Below are 23,380 nucleotides of genomic sequence, written 5' to 3'. Positions count from 1 at the left end.
AAAGGAAAAGTAAGAAAAAAAAAACATTTTAAATTTAAAATTTGACATTTTTAAAATTTCCCCAAAAAATTCAAAATCTGAAGAAAGAATGAGACCCCATGCTTGTAATAGTTAATTTTCAGTGCCAGAGAGGTTGATTGGCAGTAATTAACAATGATCACATAGTTAAAAGGATACTTGCGCTACTAATTACTGGCCCTAAATATCTGTGGTGGGTTTAGTTTTTATCTATTGCACAAATACAACAACTTCATGACATTCAATGCATTTCCATGGTGAGGCACCCAGCGAAAAGCCGTTTTCACGAAGCTAACCGAGCGGTGCAACTCGGACAACAACTTTTGGATAGTCGCATTTAACTGCATAGCTACTCTTCGCCTGAAGTTGCTGGACCATTTATGCATAAATAACAGCAAGTGTCATTAGCCTCACCATTATTCTGACAGCAAATTCTGAACCAATGTGAAGAACTTTGATCTGAAATCCTCTTGTGTTGTAACCTTGTGCTGGAGTTTAGCAATGTAATGGCCCCTCCCAATTACTGTCATGCACAAATTGATGACACCAAGAGAAATAAACCAGTTTGATTCAGTGTTGCGGGGTTTATACAGGTCTTCTCGAAATGACTTTTCATCCTTTTCCATGCTTTTCTTTCCTCCGAGTCTATAACAAAAATGTAAACTGAGGACTTTAGGTGAGAAGGTTTCCCTTGGTGGCTAGGTTAGCGCCATCATAAACATAGTGGGATTATCTCCTATCTTCACTATTCCAGCAAAATTATGAACATTTTCTAAAAGAATGCATTTGTGGTTTAGCTAGAAACATAGATCAGGATACTGTCCAACTCTGTTCACAATGCTGCAAATACATAGGAACCAGAGGAGATTTTTCTCATGTTCCCCAGGTGAGATAGGGAATCAACAGCAGTTTTGGTGTAGACAAATATATATCTGAGAGTAGTTTTATTATAAGTGAAGGAAACTCTGAGGTGCTGTCTAGCATAATAAAACACATTGTCTACAGGCATGTTAGTTTATAAATAGTTTTTTACAAAGAGTTTAAGAATTTGCTTTAGTTCAAGCCCACTTAAGAATAACAGTGCAGTTTGGCATAATCAGAGCAACTAGCACCAGAACCTCCAATTTTCTCCTCTTGATTCTGGATTCATGCTGGACTATGGTTCCATAGATACCAGCTTCCCACCAGTATCTCATTCAAATGTTTTTTTTTCATGTGAGCCTAGATAGTGAGTGTTGGGAAGCTATCCACCCATGAAGGCATTAGAGTCGAGCCCAATCCTGTCCACCCCACATACACATATCGCTGGATAGCAAACAGGAACATGACATCTAACCTCTCTAGCCCAGAAGCACTTCTCTAACCCAGAAGCATCACTACCACTGCCTTAGCTAACACAACACAGATTAGGAATTGAACCCAAGACCTTCCTGGATTGTGTAGCTCCATTCCACATTGGGCAGTGCCTTTGGCAATCAGGCCGAGGGGAGAGCCACTGTAACTAATTTTTAAAAGTACACTAACAGTGAGACTTTTTAAAATTTCAATTCACCTGTTCATGTGTGTGTTCATATTTTTTATTTGCAGGGGTGAGTGGTTGTGTACCTTGTGTCGGAACGTGGTGATGCCAGAAGTGGAATATGACTGTGAAAATATGCGGCATATCAATGAAAACAGAGGGATAAGAACTTTACAGGGACTCTCCGTTGGTGACCAAAGGGTGAGCAGCAGCACTTAAATTCAGTACATCCTTACTGAGCAAATATTTGAGAATAATGCATTTTGAGGTGTATTATCATTTGCCTGACACAGTGTAACTGAATTGATGCTGAGTTTCTTGAAACAACTGTCAAGGTATCTCCAGCAATGTAATTTTTGTTTTTCTTTCTTGCAGTTGAATTTAGAAAATTATTTGTAATATTCTCTAATTTACTACATTTTAGAATAACTTCCTCCAAAGTGTACGAGCTCTGTATTCAATATTCCTGTCCAAGGTGCTAACTATTTAAGAGCGGGTAAGTGTAGGGGCAGTGCTTACAATGTGAAGCATACTAACCCTTCAACTGCCTTCCCCTTTAATACCCAGTACATTTAATATCTCTATCTCCATTTCTGGGGATAGACTGTCAACCAATATCTATTATAAGTCCACCAATTCCCACAGCCACCTTGATTACACTTCTTCCCCCCCACCCCGCTTCCTGTAAGGACTCTATTCCCTTCTTCCAGTTTTTCCATCTCCGTCACATCTGTTCTGACAATGCCACCTTCCACACCAGTGCTTCCGATATGTCTTCCTTTTTCCTCAACCGAGGATTCCCCTCCACTGTAGTTGACAGAGCCCTTGGCCGTGTCCGTCCTATTTCCCGCCCTTCTGCCCTCACCCCTTCCCCTCCCTCCTAGAACCATGAAAGGGTCCCCCTTGTCCTTACCTTCCACCCCACCAGCCTCCACATTCAACGTATCATCTTCCGCCATTTCTGCTACCTCCAGTGCAATCCCACCACCATCCACACCTTCCCCTCCCCTTCCCTTTCAGCATTTCGAAGGGACCGCTCCCTCCGTGACATCCTGGTCCATCTCACCCAACACCCGCTCTCTTCCCCACGGCACCTTCCTGTGCAAGCATAGGTGATGCAACACCTGCCCTTTCGCCTCCTTGTTTTTCTCACCGTTCAGGGCCCCAAACACTCCTTCCAGGTGAAACAACGATTTACTTGAACTTATTTCAATTTAGTTTCCTGTATTCGCTGCTCTCAATGCGGTCTCCTCTACATTGGGGAGACCAAACACAGATTGGGTGATCACTTTGCTGAACACCTCCGCTCAGTCCACAAGCGTGACCCTGACCTTCCGGTCACTTGCCATTTTAATTCCCCGTCCCACTCCCACTCTGACCTCTCTGTCCTCGGCTTCTTACACTGTTCAAATGAAGCTCAACGGAAGTTCAAGGAACAGCACCTCATCTTTCGATTAGGCACTTTACAACCTTCTGGACTCAACATTGATTTCAATACTTCAGATCATAACCATTGCTCCCCTTTTTTTTGGACAGCCAGTGCTGGTAATGGTTCTGATGTTGCCTTTACGGTTCACATAGACCCAGCTTTTGTTTCTTTATTTGTCCCATTACCACCTTCCTTGCCTTGCACCATCATCCCTTTTGTCATTTAATCACTCCTGCCCTATCAGAGACCTTCCCTTTTGTTCTTTCCTCCGCTCCCCTTCCTCTCCTCCCACCCCTTCCCTGCATCTGTATTTGCTTAAAAACTGTTTAATCTTCAACTTTTTCCAGTTCTGACGAAAGGGTCTTTGACCTGAAACATTAACTCTCTTTCTTTTCCACAGATGCTGCCTGACTTGTTGAATATTTCCAGCATTTTCTGTTTTTATTTCAGATTTCCAGCATCCGCAGTATTTTGTTTTTGATTACATTTAATATCTTGCCTGAATTATCCAAATAAAATGGTGACTTGTAATGAGTGTGTGTAATTGTATGTGCATATCCAATCAAAGAGCTTCTTCATTAACTGTGAACTGTGTTGCCTGCAGAAATGTGAGAAGCTGGCATTGCACCTTTACTGCTACTCACTAAGCCTGCCATTCCACGAGCCCGTCAGTCCACTGGTGAGCATAGTTTGCTGTCATTTGCTATTATATTTCATATAGAAGAGTTTGTGCAATGTTTGGCGCGGATGTAGTGGTGCTGCATCTGGTTATTCTATCAACATTCAGAGCCATGTATAGGGAATGTAAGCAGCTGGCTTTCTGCAGCGAAGGAGATCACCAATATGGCTGCAGGTAATTGCCTGGATCAAGTTAGTGATGCACCAATGTTAATGAATGGACCCTGCCATTAACTGACTGCATCTTTCTTTCTGTGATGTAAATGTTAGTTCAGTTTTCACAGTTGAAGGTATTAAATAAGCAGTACAAAGCTTGTGCTTTTTAATGAACCTACATTTAAGCTTAGATTTTAACTTGTGTAACTGCAAGTCAGTTGGCAGTCAACTGTCAGTCAACTGTAAATAGGTCAATTAGATTTTGTGTAGTTGTGGGCCGACTGACCAGTTGAAACTGGTTTGTGTCTGAAATGTATATAGAGAGGTAGTTGTGAGAGCTTCAAATTGAGCCATGAGGACATCACAAAATGAGGTGGGAATAGAGTGAAAGTAAGAATTTCTAAAACAGGAATTTGGTGAGAGGGGGGAAGGAGGTGCTAATTAGACCAGTTGATACTATGTGTAAGTAATAAATAAAGAACTTGCAATCAGCAATGAAATAAATGATCAGATAATCTGTTTTAATAATTTTGGTTCAGGGATACATATTGGCCATACATACTGGGAGAAATCCCCAGCTCTTCTTAGAATAGTGCCATGGGATCTTTTATGCCCACCTGAGAGGGCAGTCAGGGCCTCAGTTTAACATCTTATCTGAAAGACGGCACCTCCAAAGGTGTAGCAGTCCCCTCAGTATTGCACTGAAGTGTCAGCCTGGATTATGTGCTCAAGTCTCTGGAGTGGGGCTTGAACCCACAACCTTCTGACTCAGAGTGCTATCACTGAGACTTATTCAATTTAAAGTAGAACAAAGTAACTAAACCTAAAAATAGCAGCACAGGGAGGGACAGTGATGTACCATTCTTGGAAGATGTGAAAGTTTTGAGCAGACTGTTCCCAGTAGTTGAGCGGTCCAGAACAAAGGGCCATAGATACAAAATTAAATGCATTTGAGATTGAAAGAAAGAGAGTACAAACAGCTTACATTTATATAAGTTCCTTTCACAATCTCAGAATGTCCCAAAGCATTTAAAACAGAGAGCAGGAGAAATTTATTTACACAGAGTTGTGGAATTTACTTCCAGGGTTAGTGGTTGTGGCAGAAACTATGTCAGCGTTCAAGATTAGATTGGATAGGTGGATGAAGGAAAAGGGGATAATGGGATATGGGAACAGGTTGGGTGAATGTGATTAGGACTATTTGCTGGCATGGAGGGTAAACGCTGGCATAGACTGTATAACATGTTGGGTGTGCCATGGAATGCAGGGCTAAAATGTTTGTTATGGTAATTCCTGCCATGGTGAATTCCCTATCTCTGTTGGGCTGTTGACAAAAGATTTGGCATTTCCCCATAGGAGGGCACAGTATACACAAGCTGAGACAGATATGACCAATTATGTGTATCTCTCAATGCCCTGGTATACAAAAGCAGAACCCAAGGAACAGCTGGTCAGTTTGCTTGCTTGCTTACCACCCCAAAAATTAACATCACATCAATAAATACTATGAAAGCAAAATATCCAAGCACTCTTGTAATTCAAGCAGTTGACTCTCAAAATGAAGGTTGTGAGCTCATGACATTTTGATCCTTGAACCTATCTACCTTGGTTTGGATGGACTCCACCAGTTCTTCTCCAAGCTCCATACAAAAAGGAGAAATAAAAGCTAATTGTGGCTTGCTCTATTTGTATTGTGCATCCTGCTGTCCAATCATGTATCGTGGCAAGGGGAGGCTGAGGAGAAATCTGGAGCCCAGGTAGTACTGCCCTTTCACTGAGAGCATGATGTGTAGTCCAATAAAGGGCAGAGTTGTCACAATGATTTTGGATAAATGCACTCCCAATATGGTACTAAACTATACAGATCAGAGAGGTTCCAGGTATGCCTCCTGTAAGTTAGCTGTTCTCATCCATATCCAGCATTTACTATGTTAAATTGCCCCTAGTGTCTCTGGGCTAGGAAGGGGAAAAAGCAGCCATGATCCCAACTCTTGATTGCAACTCAGTGACCCTCGCTGGCAAGTGTGCCTGTGCAGATGTTTGGTCAGGACAGGCTCAGGCTCAGCAACAATGCAATCCAGAGTAAAATAGCCTGCTGACACTGTCCAGGATCCTATGAAATATGGACACTTTTGCAAGATTCTAAAGGCCTGCCAACCCCAGCATGAGTTGATGTCTGCATATGGAAAGGGGGGGGGGGGTGTGGGGAAAAGGGAATTTAAAAATGTTGCTAACTGAAATCAGAATTGTTGAAAGGTTTTCAGGGCAATCAGTTCTGTGCGTTAGATAAAAATAAAATAAGTGTATATTTTAATATTCTTTTTTTTGTTCAGTAATATTTTTTCTTGCGTTTCTAATTTTTGCCACTTATTAATCAGCATTTGCTTTTATTTAGGCACGTCATTACTACCAGATTATCAAAAGGCCAATGGATCTTTCTACAATCAGGGCAAAACTTCTGAAAAAGAGTCCCCTCCACTACTATACACCAGAAGAGTTTATTTCTGACATTCAGCTCATGTTTATGAATTGTGCAAAGTTTAATTATGTGAGTAAGATTTACATGTCTCTCTGGTACTAGTGTTATCAGACTCTAACAGGCTCATTCCTAGAATTCCCTCTGTCCCTCAATATTTCCTTCCTTCTACAGTCTATAGTATTTTAACGCCGAGTCTTGATGTCATTTCACCATTATGTCTTGATTTATCTCATTGTTTTTCCTGCTCTTCGTGGAGTCCTGCAGCATAGGTTTTGGTCTTTCACCTGGGTCTCTGAATTTAGAAGATATGTTCACAGCAGCTACTCATTTGTGCCTGCATGCAGCATATTGTAATACAGCTTTTCTGTCAATTTCCATCCAAGTAAGAATTTTTAAAAAGTTCTCGTCACAATGAATGTAGTTGCACCATTTCCCCCAAGTACTGAATAATGAATAGTTGATAACGTCAGGCCACCAACATTCTGCAACTCACAAAGCTCTGCCCTCCTTTTCTCCAGACAGGCACTAATGATTCTACTACATTTTATACAGTGAAAAAGATTTTTGTAATATTTGATTCTTAAAGTTTCATTTCCAAATTCAATCCAGAGGCAGTTGGGCCTTCCCAGGATACCATGATGGTGAAATTGTTCCTGTTGATTTAATTTTAGATTTCGAAAATAATGAGGGCATTGGTATCCAAAATTCGCTCCCTAGTCTGCTGAGTTGCCTGAACTCCGCCAGGATAGCTGGTGATTTCTAGAATTGGCCTTAGTGTCCCTGGGCTGGGAGGAGCAAGAAATCAGCATGGCTCCTGCTCCTGAGTTAGTTAATTATTTGTTCCCCACCCAGCCCAAGTAGAATTTCACCTCGTTGCTAACATTGCCTGCAGGCTGCTCCCATAAAGTTGCTGACAGGCTAGTCTATCTCTTTCATGTACTTAATAGGCTCGAATATCCCAGGAAATTGTGGGTCTGTTGGGGGTGGGGGGGCTCCGAAAATCTCAGAAATTCCGTTAGGGTTCAGAGCCCAGCTCCAACCCGTCGACTTCCGAGTTCCACACTGACGCACCAGTGTGTGCGTGGGCGTCCCGAGTCCGGAAGTCCTGCCGGCAATTAAAGAACCAAATATACCTCATTGATGTACTTAAGGCACTTTACTTGTGACCTATTAGGTAGTTAGATCGATTTTTAACTTACCTGGGCGGCTTTCCCATGGCTTCTGATTCACGCCTGGTGAAACCAGATTGGATCAGGCAAAAAGAAACAAAATAAATTAAATAAAAAACTACTGCAAGAAGTTAAAACACAAAATCAACCTACCTTTCCACCCTGCTCGGATGTCCGATGTCTCCCTCTCTGATCTCCCTCTCTTCACCCGCCAATGTCCCCCTGACCTCCCCTTCTTCACCCCCCTCCCCGATCTTCCGTTCCAGCGCTGGATGACGTCTTGCTCTCTCTCTCTCCCAGCCGGCCTGTCAATCAGGCTGCCGGGTGCGAAACCCGGAGAGTATGTTAATCACCATCAATTACGATGCAATCGCGTCGGAAACGTATTTATGTTTGCCACACGCACCTTCACCCCCAACCCCCCCTGTTGCCAGCCTGCCACCATTTCAAATACCATCAGCCCAACCTGTCTTGATATGTCTTTGAAAGGCTGTTGTTTTTAGTATCTATTGGGTTGAAATTGATTGGGTGGCCCCGATATTTACGGGGAGGTGAGGAGGGAATGGGGGTGACTGCGGATGGAAAATACGGAAAAGGCGGAGGTCCTGCTGAATTTAATGGCAGGACCTCATTTGAATTTTTTTTCTGTTTCCTGCCTGGCAGCTAGCCAGACTGAGAGGCTGGCCAGCGGGAAGGGCTGCTGTAGAAGGCCGCAGCTGGGGACCAGATAGGAGGGGGGGAGGGAGAGATCTCAGTGGGTGAGAGGGAGACATCGGATCGTGGGAAGGTCGGCTATTGTGGTGGGGGAAACATTGGATCGTGGGAGGTGGGGGTGGGTCTGTAGATCACTAGGAGGGGCGTCAGGAGGGTCGGCCGATCGCGGGGAGGGAGGCAGATTGCGGCAGGTTAGCTTGGGGGGCCATAGAGAAGCACTCCTGCTCCTCCTGACCCACAGGCAGTGCTGGAAAAGCACTTACCTGCTGGATCTGGCAATTCTCACCTCCCTTTAGGTGCTGGGTTTCCCAAGCGCTGGGAAACCCCAGCCCGCGCCCATTAAATCCAAACGGCTGCTAAAATCTGAGACGTGCAGCCTCATTGACATATAATTACCAACCTGCCTCTTGAAAGCAGGTTACTCGCCCGCCGCAGTTAAAACGGAAGTCGACGTGTTTGCGGCAGGTTGGCTTTGGGTTTCCCATTTTTAAGAATTTAATCCCCCCCTCTTCCCTGCCACTCCTACCCGTCCTGGAGGGATAAAATTCTCCCTTGTGATACTGATGATGAACATGTTAATACATTCGTATGAAATTATTTTGTCTGTTATTTTAAGCTATTTATTGAATTAAACTATTTGTTAAAACCAACTCGTTAATGTGTTCATTACTGATATCACATTATGCAATTTCAAGTAATATAAGTAATAAAACAGAATTTGAACATTGAATTTTCATGTGTATACAAAACAATTACATCTGGATTTATCTATTTAATATGCAATGATCTTTTATAGCCAGATTCAGAGGTGGCCCAAGCTGGGAGAAGCCTAGGAACATACTTTGATGGGAAACTAAAAGAAATTTATCCTGACAAGAACTTGGCAGGAACAACCCAAGAAGATTCTGACTATGAAGAGATTGATAATGAAAGTGGCACGGTTACTATCAATGGGTTTAGTTGGCCAACAGAAGAAAAGGAGCATGTGAAGCCAAAGAGAAGACGTAAGCACGGTGCAAGCCACAACCATAAGGACAATAGACCGTAAATGGTGTTGCTGGCTGAATGTATAAATATTGTGAAATGTAAATCAATCCTTCTTTCCTTCATCTCTCTCTCTTTCGATAAGTACATTGCTCTTTTATTCAATTTTTTTCCAAAAACTTGAGTATGTTTTCTATAATAATTGTTGGACCTCTCAGGAATGTGGATACCAGCTTCCCTGAAGTGGAAACAGTAAATGACAATTACCAGTTCTTTTCATAGTTTGTTGTAAAGTGATTACACTGACTGAGGCTAGATGTGGTGAATTATAGACCCATCCTTTGTGTGAAAGAATTGTATAACTTGCCTACATTTCCATCGCTGCTAGGCGAGGGAACGGTTATAAAATAGCGTTACTGGTGATATTCTCTGCAATTTATGGGGCAGTTAGCTTCAGATATCTTTGTGGAATGCAGACGTTGAAGTGATGATCTATTCAAATTTCTTATTATTCACGTAAGCGAAAGCCTGTGCAATGAAAATTACATTCAGGGTTGAATTTCCATGGGTGTTCACCCGATCGTCCACTTTAACTTCGATGGAACGTTTGGAGAAACCCTGGAGAAACAACATAAACGGGGAACCCCTGCAGAAATTCCACCCTCAGTCAGTAGAATGTGGGCTGTTTTTTTTTAAATTAAATGTTTAACTTCCGATATTCCTACTTGGATATCTTTTGGATTGTATAGCGTCCCGTAGTGAGATGTTTGAGGAAAATCAATTTCAGTCTTTATTTTCCTGTATTGATTGTTGCAAATTAGAACAAGAAATGTTGCCTTCCCCAAGTGCGGTGATGCTTGGAATCACTACTGTTTATTTTGGGATGGATTTTATTTTTTTATTAACTGTTGAAGAGAAGCATGTCAGCTGTGCACATTTTTTATTCAACTTATTGTTAAACTGCATAGATTTTGATTGTAAAGCTTTTTAGAATTTTATTGTTGCTTTACAAATACTCAAACACTGGGCATCCACAGAATTGCTATTGGCAGAATGCTGCCGACAGTGTTATACGACCCTCTTCTTTTTGAACTTTTATGCATTGATTTGAAAAGAAAAATTATGATGAGGGAGCTAGGTAGGATGAGGAAACCTTGGAGGAGGAGCTGTTTGTGCAGGTAACTACATGATTAGGTTATAGTCATGATTGTCGATCCCTGATCTAAGCTGACATATTAACCTGTAGTGTGAGCTTTATCACATAGAAAAAGAACTATGCTGGCAGGTTGTCTTGAGTGACATTCCAGAGTGAGATGAAGGGCACCAGCATGAGGGCCTGAGGGCAGTTCTTTAAAATGAAGGCTGCACAAGCCCTAGACTGATCAATATCAAGAACAAAATAACCATTCTTATGAACACAATACCATATTTGATTGTGAGACCTTTAACTAAATTACTGTTAAAGTAATGAGGAAAAACTTAAAAAAAACACACGAGCGGTACTTAAAATGCCAGATGTAGAATAGAAATGGCTTCACTGGCATTGCTGTTCATGCTGATTGATGTCTGTCTTTCAATGAGAAATATACATGTAACCATTGTACATGACAGTAGATGCACAAATTATCAGCAGGTTGTAATTAAATTGACTTTATAAAAGTACTGTGTTCAATCCATTCTTACTACTTACTACTGTAATAGAGTATAATGTTAACATAGCTGAATAAAGTTTTAAAAAACACGGTTATTTTCAATGTGTACATTTCACAAGCTAGAAGAAAATATAACAACCTAGATATTCGGGAGTGCCCATTGGGCAGAATGATGAGGTCCGAGGCTCCCGAGATATTGGGCCTCGGGCCGCATTGTCATGGAGCCGGCGTGATGCAGTGGCCCACCACTAGGAGCACTCCTGCTCCTCCTGGTATCACATTCAGATAAGTTACTTACCTTGGTTGGCAAGCATTCCATAGGGCTGGTTTCCCTGAGAGCAAATTCATGATGGCATTGGCTGCCTCAGGGCAAACTTATGTTGGAGTGGGGACCTCAAACAGGCATTAGCCCTATTGCATATACAAATTAAAACTGATATAAAGAGGAAAAAATAACCTTTACAAATCCTGCGGAGAGGAAGGTGGAAACTAAACTTGGGAACCGCCTCTTTGACTGATTCAGGCATGGGTAAAGGACACCTCTTGTTTGTCCTTACCCAGAATGGTGATCGGCACACTTCCGGCCGGAACAGTGTGCGTGCCTCCTGTCCGTCATTTTGGGATCTTAGTAGGCTGCATGGCGCCTGAAAAACGGGCACCACACGGCCCAATTTCTAGGCCACAATGTGCTGTTTCTGTTCTGGTGATTTACACTCTGGTCTACGTCTCCAGTACTGTGGCAGCCAGAAGTGCTTTCAACAGAGAGTGCTGGAGTCAGAGACCATCATGTGATGAGATTTATTAATTGCAAGCACTAATTCACCCTATAGGGTTTCACTCTGCAGTTCCTGGACTAAAATGAGAAGGTGGCTAAGTCGACCCACATCCAGGGAAAATACTTCATTTAGCTTCTCCAATGGCTCAGTTGGTTTAACCCAATGGGTAGCTGAGGTGTTGAGATTTAATCCCCACCTGAACTGAGTTAGACAATCACAGTCAGGATGAGAGTGATACTGTCATCTGCCTTTCGGGAGGGGTAATGTTAATCAAGGTTCCTGTTCCTCATCATTATCCAGTGATAGACGTGTATGTATGTGGATGTGAGGTGAAGACAGGATTAGGCACAGCTGGGATGCTTCATAGTCGAGTAGCCTGCTGACATTTATTGTCTAGCTTGCAGATGAAAAATGATCACTAAGGCGAGGTATCAGAGGTCCAAATTACACCCATAGAATTGCACTCCAAAAGAATTTGTTGGCTCAGGAGAAAGACAAAAACAAGTGCAGGAAAACTGAGAGGGGGCACATTTCACACGACTTTGTAAAATGGGTCATTCAAAGTCTCTTGGTAACTCGCATTAACAAATCCACCCAAAATTGAATTGAAAAGTTTAAAAATATATATTTTAATAGAAAAACACTAGAAGGTGAAGAATAAACAGAATACCTATAAGAAAGCGACAGTTTGAGAAAAATAAACTAATCATACCGTGGCTAGTCATTTTAATATGTACAACCCTCGTCTCTGCTTTTATTTTCTTGTAAACCTGCACTTAATGATGTGCAGCCTCTAACATCTACATACTTGCCCCAAATAAATCGCTGTCGTAAAATAATACATTCATACTTCAGCCTTTGTATTGAAAGTGAGAAATGCTGGGGAAGAGCTCAGGGCCATATTGCAGGATGCTGCTGAGGTTGAAAACAGTGGAAAGAATGCCAGATAAAGTGGTGGTTAGATGATGCTTAGTTTGGCTTTTAGAGGTCTGTGGATTGTCGAAAGAATGGAAAACTGAGGGAGGTAAGACGTTCCACTCTTTTGAGGTTATGAGAGAGAATGAGTTAATGTTAAAATAGGAGATGAGATTGATTTTAACAAATTTCTATTTGTATTCTCTGTAGAATTATGTTAATTGTGTCAAATATTTTTTGTTACATTACTGGACATTTTTTCCTCACACCATAAGCACATTTTTCTACATTAACGGTGCTATATAAATGCAAATTTGGGTGGTGAAGAAGGCATTCAGCATGCTTGGTTTCATTGGTCAGAACATTGAATACAGGAGTTGGGATGTCTTGTTGAAGTTGTACAAGACATTAGTAAGGCCACACTTGGAATACTGTGTACAGTTCTGGTCACCCTATTATAGAAAGGATATTATTAAACTAGAAAGAGTGCAGAAAAGATTTACTAGGATGCTACCGGGACTTGATGGTTTGACTTATAGGGAGAGGTTGGATAGACTGAGACTTTTTTCCCTGGAGAGTAGGAGGTTTAGGGGTGATCTTATAGAAGTCTATAAAATAATGAGGGGTATAGATAAGGTAGATAGTCAAAATCTTTTCCCAAAGGTAGGGGAGTCTATAACGAGGGGGCATAGATTTAAGGTGAGAGGGGAGAGATACAAAAGGGTCCAGAGGGGCAATTTTTTCACTCAAAGGGTGGTGAGTGTCTGGAACGAGCTGCCAGAGGCAGTAGTAGAGGCGGGTACAATTTTGTCTTTTAAAAAGCATTTGGACAGTTACATGGGTAAGATGGGTATAGAGGGATATGGGCCAAGTACAGGCAATTGGGACTAGCTTAGTGGTATAAACTGGGTGACATGGACATGTTGGGCCGAAGGGCCTGTTTCCATGTTGTGAACTTCTATGATTCTATTCTATGAAATTGTTGCTATCTGTAATGATGCCTGCTTAACTATTACTGCAGCTTTTGTTTTCACTTCTGCGCTATTCAGCTGAGAACTGAAAGTGAGGGATTTCCTGTACACTACGGGCTCGATTTTCAGACGTCCGAGCAGGTACGTTCGTGGCAGGGGGGCTCCGAAAATTGGGGATTCCCAGGGCAGGTCCGGAGCCCGGCTCCAACCCGCCCACTTCCGGGTTCCCCAGTGATGCGCTTAGATGCGCGCGCAGTCCCCTCATGCGGGACTCCCACTAGCAATTAAAGCCGGCGGGATACCACTTAAACCAATTAATTGGATACTTCAGATCATTAGCAGACCTGATTTGTAGGATATTTTAGGAGGGGTGGGATTTTCATCTAAACTGAGTGTTTCCCGTACTGGGGGAAACACTCCCAGTTGAAATGGATGTATTGCAGCCACCAGCCTATGGCAGCTGCAAAGGTCCATTTGACAGGTGGGGATTGAGACCCTCACTCATTGCAAGAGGCCACTCTGTCACTTTGGACAAAGTTTGGCCTGCACCACTCTCCTCCTAACATTAAAATTCACCAACTTGCAACCTCAATCCCGATGTGCAGACGCATTTACCTACCTTGCGGACCCCCTCAAACATACATCTTCCGAATGGGGGCCGCCATAGCTGCAGTCATGACCTCATCGGAAGACGAACAGCATCACCAGCCTCGCCGGCCACACTGTCCACCTCTGACACATGGAGCTCCACAACACAGTGCTGTGACACATCCACATGCACAGCAGGAGGGAGGGCAACAGCAGAGAGAGATGTGTTGCAGAAGGCACTACCCTCGCCAGGGGGCCTACAGACCGAGGCTCAGCTTCCTGGACGTTTCTGAGAAGCAGTGCACACGGAGGCTCAGGGTCACTCGACAAGCAGCCTCCTTGATGCCGAGCTGCTCCCGGCTGGCCCGAGCACCATCTACTTACCTGTCGCTGTCAAAGTCACCACTGCCCTCAACAACTTCTCCTCCGCATCCTTCCAGTGTGCCACCGGGGACATCGCCGGTGACTCTCAGTCGTCTGCACAAAAGAGCCCTGCAAATACAACGACACCCACTCTGCAGTGACACAATGGGTGGCATCAGTTGTGGGTCTTCGTGGTGATCCTCAGGAAAGGGCACTATTGCACAAACCAGACAAGATTTGCAATGATGTGGCAGTAGTGGTGACAATATAATGTGTTATGTGAGTTGATCAGAAATCAAATATAAGTAAAAACCATGACATGGTCACGACACGTTTGCCTTACGCTTCCTACTACACAAATGTGATGCATGCCCTGTGGCTGCAGCACAGGTAGTGGCAGGTTGAGTGAGGCTGCCAGTGAAAGAGATGCATGAGAGGGTGAGTACGAGACAGAACCATGAGATTGTATGAGGATTGGGTTGAGTGGTAGTGGTGGGATGAGTACTGGCGAGGTGAGTAAGTGCAGGTAAGATGAGGATGAGATTTGAGTGGGTGCGAGGAGTGATGTGATAGAGTAGTGTTGGCAGTGCAGAAGGAGATGTGGGGCGGTGGCGATGATGTGGCAGACGGGAGTGTAGGGTAATGAGTAAGTTTACTCACTTCAGCTGACCTACTTAGGTCATTGAAGCGCCTCCTGCACTGTATCCAGGTGCGTGATATGTTAGTGGTGCTGGTGACCTCCTCTGCCGCCTCGAGCCAGGCCTTCATGGTGGCAGAGGCAGGCCACTTCCTCCCTTCCGCCGGGGAGAAGATCTCTGTCCTCCCCCTCCTCCTCACCCCATCCAGTAGGACCTGGAGTGAGGCATCATTAAACCTGGGAGCAGCCTTCCCCCTGGGCTGCTCCATGCTGTAATTTTGGCTCCTTTCTGCAGCATCAGTCAGTGGAGGACTGCTGCCTTAAATAGGGCTCCTCCAGCTGACAGCCTATGATGCGGGTGCGTAGTCCGCCTGCTGTGCAGCTTTCCAGCGCAAAACCCGGAAGCCAAGGTAAGTGCCTTCAATTAGGCTGCGATCGCGTGTGGAGCACCCCGAATCCACTGGGCGTGTTACTCACGTGACCAGTCGACCCCCCGCTGCCAACCCGCCTCCCTCCTAATATCGAGCCCTATTTCACATTATCAGCAATCCTGTCCCTATATTGCTTGGCTGATTTCTTAATCAAAGGGAGTGTTACTGGGGGTGCCCTATCTCTAAAGCAGTGTTGATTGTGAAACTACCTCTTTGAAGGAATGCTGATGCTTTCACAAATTTGAGGGCAGGACTTCAGTTTTTAACCTTTTGTAATTTAGCTGGCCACTTTCAAACACTACTTATGGTTCAACAGTGATGGTCCCTAAACATCACTTGAGCATTGAGCATAGGATGTGCAAGGAATCCATGTGTGAGTTTCTGAGTGTAGGTATTTTTTGAAGGTTGGGAAGAATAAGAGCAAAAGGTGGGAAGTGGTATGTTACTCAGACTGGCAATAGGTGGGAAGTGGTGTTCCACAAGGATCGGTGCTGGGACCACTGTTGTTCATTTACATAAATGATTTAGACTCGGGAATTGGAAGTAGATTTCAAAATTTGCGAACGACACCAAATTAGGGGTTATAGTTAATACTGAGGAGGACTGCGACAAAATACAGGAAGACATTAATGAACTTGCAGAATGGGCGTGTGATTTGCAAATTAATTTCATTATAGACAAGTGTGAGGTATTACATTTCGGTAGGAAGAATAAGGAGGCCACCTACTGCTTGGATAATAAGAGTCTAAATGGGGTAGAGGAGCAGAGGGATCTGGGGGTACAGATACACAAATCATTAAAAGTAGCGACACTGCTTAATAAGGCCATAAAAAAAAGCAAACAAAGCAAAGGGGTTTATTTCTAGAGGGAAAGGATTGAAAAGCGGAGAAGTTATGTTAAACTTGTATAGAACCTTGGTTAGACCACAATTGGAATATTGTGAACAATTCTATTATAAAAACGATATGGAGGCACTGGAAAAGATTTACTAGGATGACACCAGAAATGAGAGGTTATACCTATCAGGAAAGATTGTGCAGGCTGGATGAGTGCAGCTCCAACAACACTCAAGAAGCTCGACACCATTTAGGAAAAGCAGCCTGCTTGTTTGGCACCCCATCCACCACCCTAAACATTCACTCCCTTCACCACCGGCGCATATAGACCATAACACCATAAGAGATAGGAGCATGAGTAGTCCATTCGGCCCCTCGAGCCTGCTCCGCCATTCAATGTGATCATGGCTGATCTGATTTTTACCTCAACTCCACTTTCCTGCCTTTTCCTCATATCCTTTGACTCCCTTGCTGATCAAAAATTTGTCTAACTCAGCCTTGAATGTATTCAATGACTCAGCCTCCACAGCTTTTTGGGGTAAAGAATTCCAAAGATTCACGACCCTCTGGGAGAAGAAACTCCTCCTCATTTCCGTCTTAAACGGAAGCGACCTCTTATTCTGAGACTATGCCCCCCAGTTTTAGATTCCTCATGAGGGGTAACATCCTCTCAGCATCTACCCTATCGAGTCCCCTCAGAATCTTGCATGTTTCAATAAGATCTCCTCTCATTCTTCTAAACTCCAATGAGTATAGACCCAACCTGTTCAATCTTTCCTCATAAGACAACCCTTCCATACCCAGAATCAACCTAGTGAACCTTCTCTGAACTGCCTCCAATGCAAATATGTCCTTCCTTAAATAAGGGCACCAGAACTGTACGCAGTACTCCAGGTGTGGTCTCACCAGCACCCCGTACAGTTGTAGCATGACTTCCCTGCTTTTATACTCCATCCCCCAGGAATAAAGGCCAATATTCCGTTTGCCTTCCGGATTACCGCAAAAAGTATGTTGACTTTTTGTGTTTCATGTATGAGGACACCCAAATCCCTCTGTACCGCAGCATTTTGTAGTATTTCTCCATTCAAATAATATTTTGCTTTTTCATTTTTCCTCCCAAAGTGGATAACTTCACATTTTCCCACATTATATTCCATCTGCCAAATTTTTGCCCATTCGCTTAACCTGTCAATATCCCTTTGCAGACACTTTGTGTCCTCATCGCAACTTGCTTTTCCACCTATCTTTGTATCATCAGCAAATTTGGCCACAAGACACTCTGTTCCTTCATCCAAGTCATTGATATATATTGTAAATAGTTGAGGCCCCAGCACTGAGCCCTGTTGCACCACATTAGTGACAGATTGCCTTTTTGAAAATGGCCCTTTTATCCTGACTCTTTGTTTTCTGTTAGTTAGCCAATCTTCTATCCATGCCAGTATATTACCCCAACACCATGAGCTCTTATCTTGTGCAGTAATCTTTTATGTGGCACCTTATTGAATGCCTTTTGGAAATCCAAATATACTGGTTATATATTGGTGCCCCTTTATCCACCCTGCCCGTTACTTCCTCAAAGAACTCTAATAAATTTGTCAGACGCAATTTCCCCTTCATAAAACCATGTTGACTCTCCTTGATTGTATTATAAGTCTCCAAATGTCCTGCTACTACTTCCTTAATAATGGATCCTAGCATTTTCCCAATGACAGATGTTAGGCTAACTGGTCTATATAGTTACCTGCTTTCTGTCTCACTCCCTTCTTGAATGGGGTGTTACGTTTGCAGTTTTCCATTCCGCTGGGACCTTTCCAGAATCTAGTGAATTCTGGAAGATTACAACCAATGCATCCACTATCTCTGTAGCCACTTCCTTTAAGACCCTTGAATGCAAGCCATCAGGTCCAGGGGACTTGTCAGCCTTTAGACCCATTAGTTTACCTAGTACTTTTTCTCTAGTGATAGTGATTGTTTTTAGTTCCTCCCTCCCCTTTGCCCCTTGATTTTCTACTATTATTGGTATGTTATTAGTGTATTCTACTGTGAAGACAGATACAAAATATCTGTTCAATTCCTCTGCAATTTCCTTATTTTCCATTATTATTTCCCCAGTCTCATCCTCTAAGGGACCAATGTTTACTTTAGCTACCCTCTTCCTTTTTATATACTAGTAGAAGCTTTTACTGTCAGTTTTTATATTTCTTGCTAGTTTACTCTCATAATTTATTTTCTCCCTCTTTATTATTCTTTTAGCCATCCTTTGCTGGTTTTTAAAGTTTTCCCAATCTTCGAGCTTACCAGTAATCTTTGCCACATTGTATGCTTTTTCTTTTAACCTGATACCATTCTTGACTTCCTTAGTTAGCCATGGTTGGTTCACCCTTTTTGTGGAGTCTTTCCTCCTCACAGGAATATATTTTTGTTGCGAGTCATAAAATATCTTTTTAAATGTTTGCCACTGCTTATCCACCATCATACCATCTAATCTGTTTACTCAGTCCACTTTAGCCAATTCCACCCTCATTCCTTTATAATTGCTCTTATTTAAGTTTAATACAGTAGTTTCAGATCCAAGATCCTCACTCTCAAACTGGATGTGAAATTCTATCATGTTATGATCATTGCTTCCCAAGGGATCCTTTACTTTGAGATCATTAATTAATCCTGTTTCGTTACCCATTACCAGATCCAAAATGGCCTGTTCCCTGGTTGGTTCCCCGACGTATTGGTCTAAGAAACAGTCCCTAATACCAACTATGAACTCCTCCTCAGGGCTATTTTTGCCAATTTGATTTGTCCAATCTATGTGAAAGTTAATATCGCCCATGATTATTGCATTACCTTTTTTACAAGCCCCCCTTATTTCCTAATGACTATTTTGCCCTGTAGTGTAGCTACTGTTAGGGGGCCTATATACTATTCCCACCAGTGATTTCTTTCCCTTGCTATTTCTTGCCTCCACCCAAATTGATTCGACATCTTGATCTTCTGAGGCAAGATCATTTCTCACTATTATACCAATTTCATCCTTTATTAACAGAGCTACCCCACCACCTTTACCTTTTTTCCTATCCTTCTGAAATGTTAAATAACCCTGAATATTTAGCTCCAACCTTGGTCACCTTGCAACCACATCTCTCTAATGGCCATGAGATCATACCCATTTGTTTCCATTTGTGCCATCAATTCATCTATCTTATTACGAATGCTGCGCGCATTCAGATAAAGAACCTTTAATTTTGTCTTTTTACCATTCTTTCCTACCCCGGCCCCATTTGCTAGTGCACTCTTATGTTTGTACGCTCTGTCCCTTCCTGACACACTCTGTTTATCGTTACCCCCATCACTTTCCTGTACTACTTCCTCGTCTTTTCTCTTTATCAATCTAAACTTCACCCCACCTGAGCCCTTCCCCCCTCTATTTAGTTCAAAGCCTTCTCTACCGCCCTAGTTATTCAGTTTGCCAGAACACTGGTCCCAGCATGGTTCAGGTGAAGCCCGTCCCAACGGAACAGCTCCCTCTTTCCCCAGTGTGCCGAGTTGCTGCAGTGTGTACCATCCACAGGATGCACTGCAGCGACTCGCCAAGGCTTCTTCAACAGCGCCTCCCAAACCCTCAACCTCTACCACCTAGAAGGACAAGGGCAGCAGGCACATGGGAACAACACCACCTGCATGTTCCCCTCCAAGTCACACACCATCCCGACTTGGAAATATATCGCCGTTCCTTCATTGTTGCTGAGTCAAAATTCTGGAACTCCCTTCCTAACAGCACTGTGGGAGAACCTTCACCACACGGACTGCAGCGGTTCAAGAAGGCGGCTCACCACCACCTTCTCAAGGGCAATTAGGAATGGGCAATAAATGCTGGCCTTGCCAACGATGCCCACATCCCATGAACGAATAAAAAAAAAGGCTGGGGCTCTTTTCTCTACAAAAAAGACTGAGGGGTGACCTGATAGAGGTCTTTAAGATAACGAAAGGGTTTGATAGGATAGACGTAGAGAAAATGTTTCCACTTGTGGGGAGTCCAAAACTAGGCATCATAAATATAAGATAGTCACTGATAAATCCAATAGGGAATTCAGAAGAAACTTCTTTATCCAGAGAGTGGTTAGAATGTGGAACTCGCTACCACAAGGAGTAGCTGAGGTGACCAGCATAGATACATTCAAGGGGAATCCAGATAAACACATGAGGGAGGAAGGAATAGAAGGATATACTGATAGGGTTAGATCAAGTAAGGAGGGAGGAGGCTCGTGTGGAGCATAAACACCGGCATGGACCTGTTGGGCCACATGGCCTGTTTCTGTGCTGTACATTCTATATAATTCAATGTAAGAATTTGATTATTTTATTTCTATACCATATTCTTTGTTAAGGCATTGAGAAAACCTCTAACTGGCTGGAAGTTTCCCCTTATTAAGCTGAGAAGCATTTGATGACTCTCCCTGCTCCTGATCACTATCGAGTGATCCTTGTTCGAAAGTGCATATGTTAAAGATGTGAGAACAGGATTGGGCTGTGTAAAACTAGTTTTCTTAGGATGGTTGTGCATTCTATTCTGTACATGCCCTTGCAGCTAGAATGGTGCCTGAATCTCTCTTTCTTTAATATTTTCCCTTTTTTGTTTCACAGAAGTTCCTACAGACAACAACAACAACAACTTGCATTTATATAGCGCCTTTAATGTCGTAAAATGTCCCAAGGCGCTTCACAGGAACGTTTTCAAACAAAATTTGACACCGAGCCACATAAGGAGATACTAGAACACTTGGTCAAAGAGATAGGTTTTAAGGAGCATCTTAAAGGAGGAGAGAGAGGTAGAGAGGAGGAGAGGTTTAGGAAGGGAATTCCAGAGCTTAGGGCCTAGGCAGCTGAAGGCACGGCCGCCAATGGTGAAGTGATTAAAATCGGGAACGCGCAAGAGGCAAGAATTGGAGAAGTGCAGAGGTCTCGGTTGTAGGACTGGAGGAGGTTACAGAGATGAGGATGGGGCGAGGCCATGGAGGGATTTGAAAACAAGGATGAGAATTTTAAAATTGAGTTGTTCCCACACCGGGAGCCAATGTAGGTCAGCGAGCACAGGGGCGATGGGTGAACAGGACTTGGTGCGAGTTACGATACGGGCAGCAGAGTTTTGGATGAACTCAAGTATATAGAGGGTGGTGGATGGGAGGCTGGCCAAGGGAGCATTGGAATAGTCGAGTCTAGAGGTAACAAAGGCATGGATGAGGGTTTCAGCAGCAAATGAGCTGAGGTGGGGCGGAGATGGACGATGTTATGGAGGTGGAAGTAGGAGGTCTTGGTGATGGAGTGGATATGTGGTCGGAAGCTCATCTCAGGGTTAGACAGGACACCAAAGCTGTGAACAGTCTGGTTCCGCCTCGGACAGTAGCCAGGGAGATGGATGGAGTTGGAAATTGATATTGATATTGAAATAGATGAGTAGGATTTTAAAAAACCATAAAAGAAGGCAAATAAACAGTTTACAAATTGAAATAGGAAAATGGCCAAAATTTAACACTTAATGGACAAGGTATAAACATTTTGCAGAAGTGAAAAATCATACACTGGTTTCCGCATTGAAATCATCATAGTATAAATTCTCAGCGCAGCATTTACATGAAACCACTGGTGGTACAGATGTACATGTTTTACAGTATTTACTATGCTCAGGATTGGGATAGGATGGTGACACGCAAGTGCACAGAGGCTATCCTATCCTTTCTAGAGGTGTTTTTGGGTTGGGTCTTTCATCCTGCACAGCTGGGATGGGTCACTTTTCCTGTTCAGCTATGGACCAAATGTGGTGTGCGCTCAATCTGTATGGCTTCAACCTATCCCTCCCACTGCAGTGATGTGTTGTGGGGTTTGTGAAGGGACATGTTGTATGTATCTCCAGGAAGGGGAATTCAGACAGTTTGATATTTTCCAAGCTCTAGGCAGAGGTCCTAAAGTTGCTTAATCAATGCATTCATAGTGGAAGGAATAGGGTTTCGCTGTAGCAGATAGATGCATCTTATTAATCTTTTTCTCCAGTATAGGGAGCAGCATATTCAAAAATATATTAATAAATGTTCTGCCAAATAAAACCATTGACGAATCATCTAGATTGGTTCAGGGGGCAAGTAGATGTGTTTCTGAAGAGTGATGGGACTGAAAGATGTGGTGAGAAGGTGGGATTGAGATGTATCAAAAAAAATAACAGGCTAATGTTAGGTCTAACAGCCTTGATGTGTTCCTAAAATGTTTTCTAATTGTCTCTAGGTGACCAAAGCTCAGATAAAAAAATATTTATTCGGATTGCAAATGATCTATCATAAAAAATGGATACTCATTCCACTACAGCTTTTGGTAATGTACTTATGGTACTTAGTATAAATATTTTACTTATCAAGCTATTTATAATGTGTCTATAAATTGCAGTTCTGTAAATGACTTTTTATTATATTAGAGACTCTTTCATCAGATCATTTATACAGCTGCCAACCTAACGGACATGATGTAAAAATTACTACCTTTGACCAATCATTGTGTTTTATTATGTGAAGTTGTGCTGCCTTAAAGTTGCCAACAGTACAAAGTTTGTTTTTATTGCTGTAGCCTTGTTTTTCTACTTTCATGTTATCTTGTATTTATATAAGTCTTTCACAACTTCAGGACATCCCAAAGCATTTTGCAGCCAATGAAGTACCTTTGAATTGTAGTCACTGTTGAAATGTAGGAAACACAGCAGCCAATTTGCAAACAGCAAGCTCCCAAAAACAGCAATGTGATAATGACCAGATAACCTGTTTTAGTGATGTTGATTGAGGGGTAAATGTTGGCCAGGATATTTACCTGGGGAGAACTCCCTTGCTCTTCTTCCAAATAGTGCCATGGAGTCTTTTATATCCACCTGAGAGGGCAGACAGGCCCTCGGTTTAACGTCTCATCCGAAAGACGGCACCTCCAACAATGCAGCACTCCCTCAATACTGCACTGCAGTGTCAGCCTGGATTTTGAGCTCAAATCTCTGGAGTGGGACTTCAAACCCACGACCTTCTGACTCAGAGGCGAGAG

At 43.0% G+C, this 23,380-nt stretch overlaps 2 protein-coding genes across 9 annotated transcripts in view; one reads left to right on the top strand and one right to left on the bottom strand.

Moving 5' to 3' along the window:
- Window positions 1-10,808, top strand: part of trim66 (tripartite motif containing 66) — a 243,877-nt gene extending 233,069 nt beyond the window's left edge. For all 8 annotated transcript variants that reach the window (XM_067993932.1, XM_067993933.1, XM_067993928.1 and 5 more), the window contains 4 exons: window positions 1,606-1,738; window positions 3,571-3,645; window positions 6,196-6,348; window positions 8,959-10,808. In XM_067993932.1, the coding sequence (XP_067850033.1) occupies window positions 1,606-1,738; window positions 3,571-3,645; window positions 6,196-6,348; window positions 8,959-9,210 (613 nt within the window). In that variant the 3' untranslated portion in view covers window positions 9,211-10,808. The remainder of the gene's footprint in view (window positions 1-1,605; window positions 1,739-3,570; window positions 3,646-6,195; window positions 6,349-8,958) is intronic.
- The window catches only part of rpl27a (ribosomal protein L27a), a 290,041-nt gene that overhangs the window by 243,203 nt on the left and 23,458 nt on the right, over window positions 1-23,380 (bottom strand). The window lies entirely within an intron of this gene.

Source organism: Heptranchias perlo, chromosome 12, assembly GCF_035084215.1.
Source record: "Heptranchias perlo isolate sHepPer1 chromosome 12, sHepPer1.hap1, whole genome shotgun sequence".
Classification (NCBI taxonomy): Eukaryota; Metazoa; Chordata; class Chondrichthyes; order Hexanchiformes; family Hexanchidae; genus Heptranchias; species Heptranchias perlo.
Note: the sequence above shows the minus strand (reverse complement) of the source record. Positions and strands in the feature narration are given on the sequence as shown.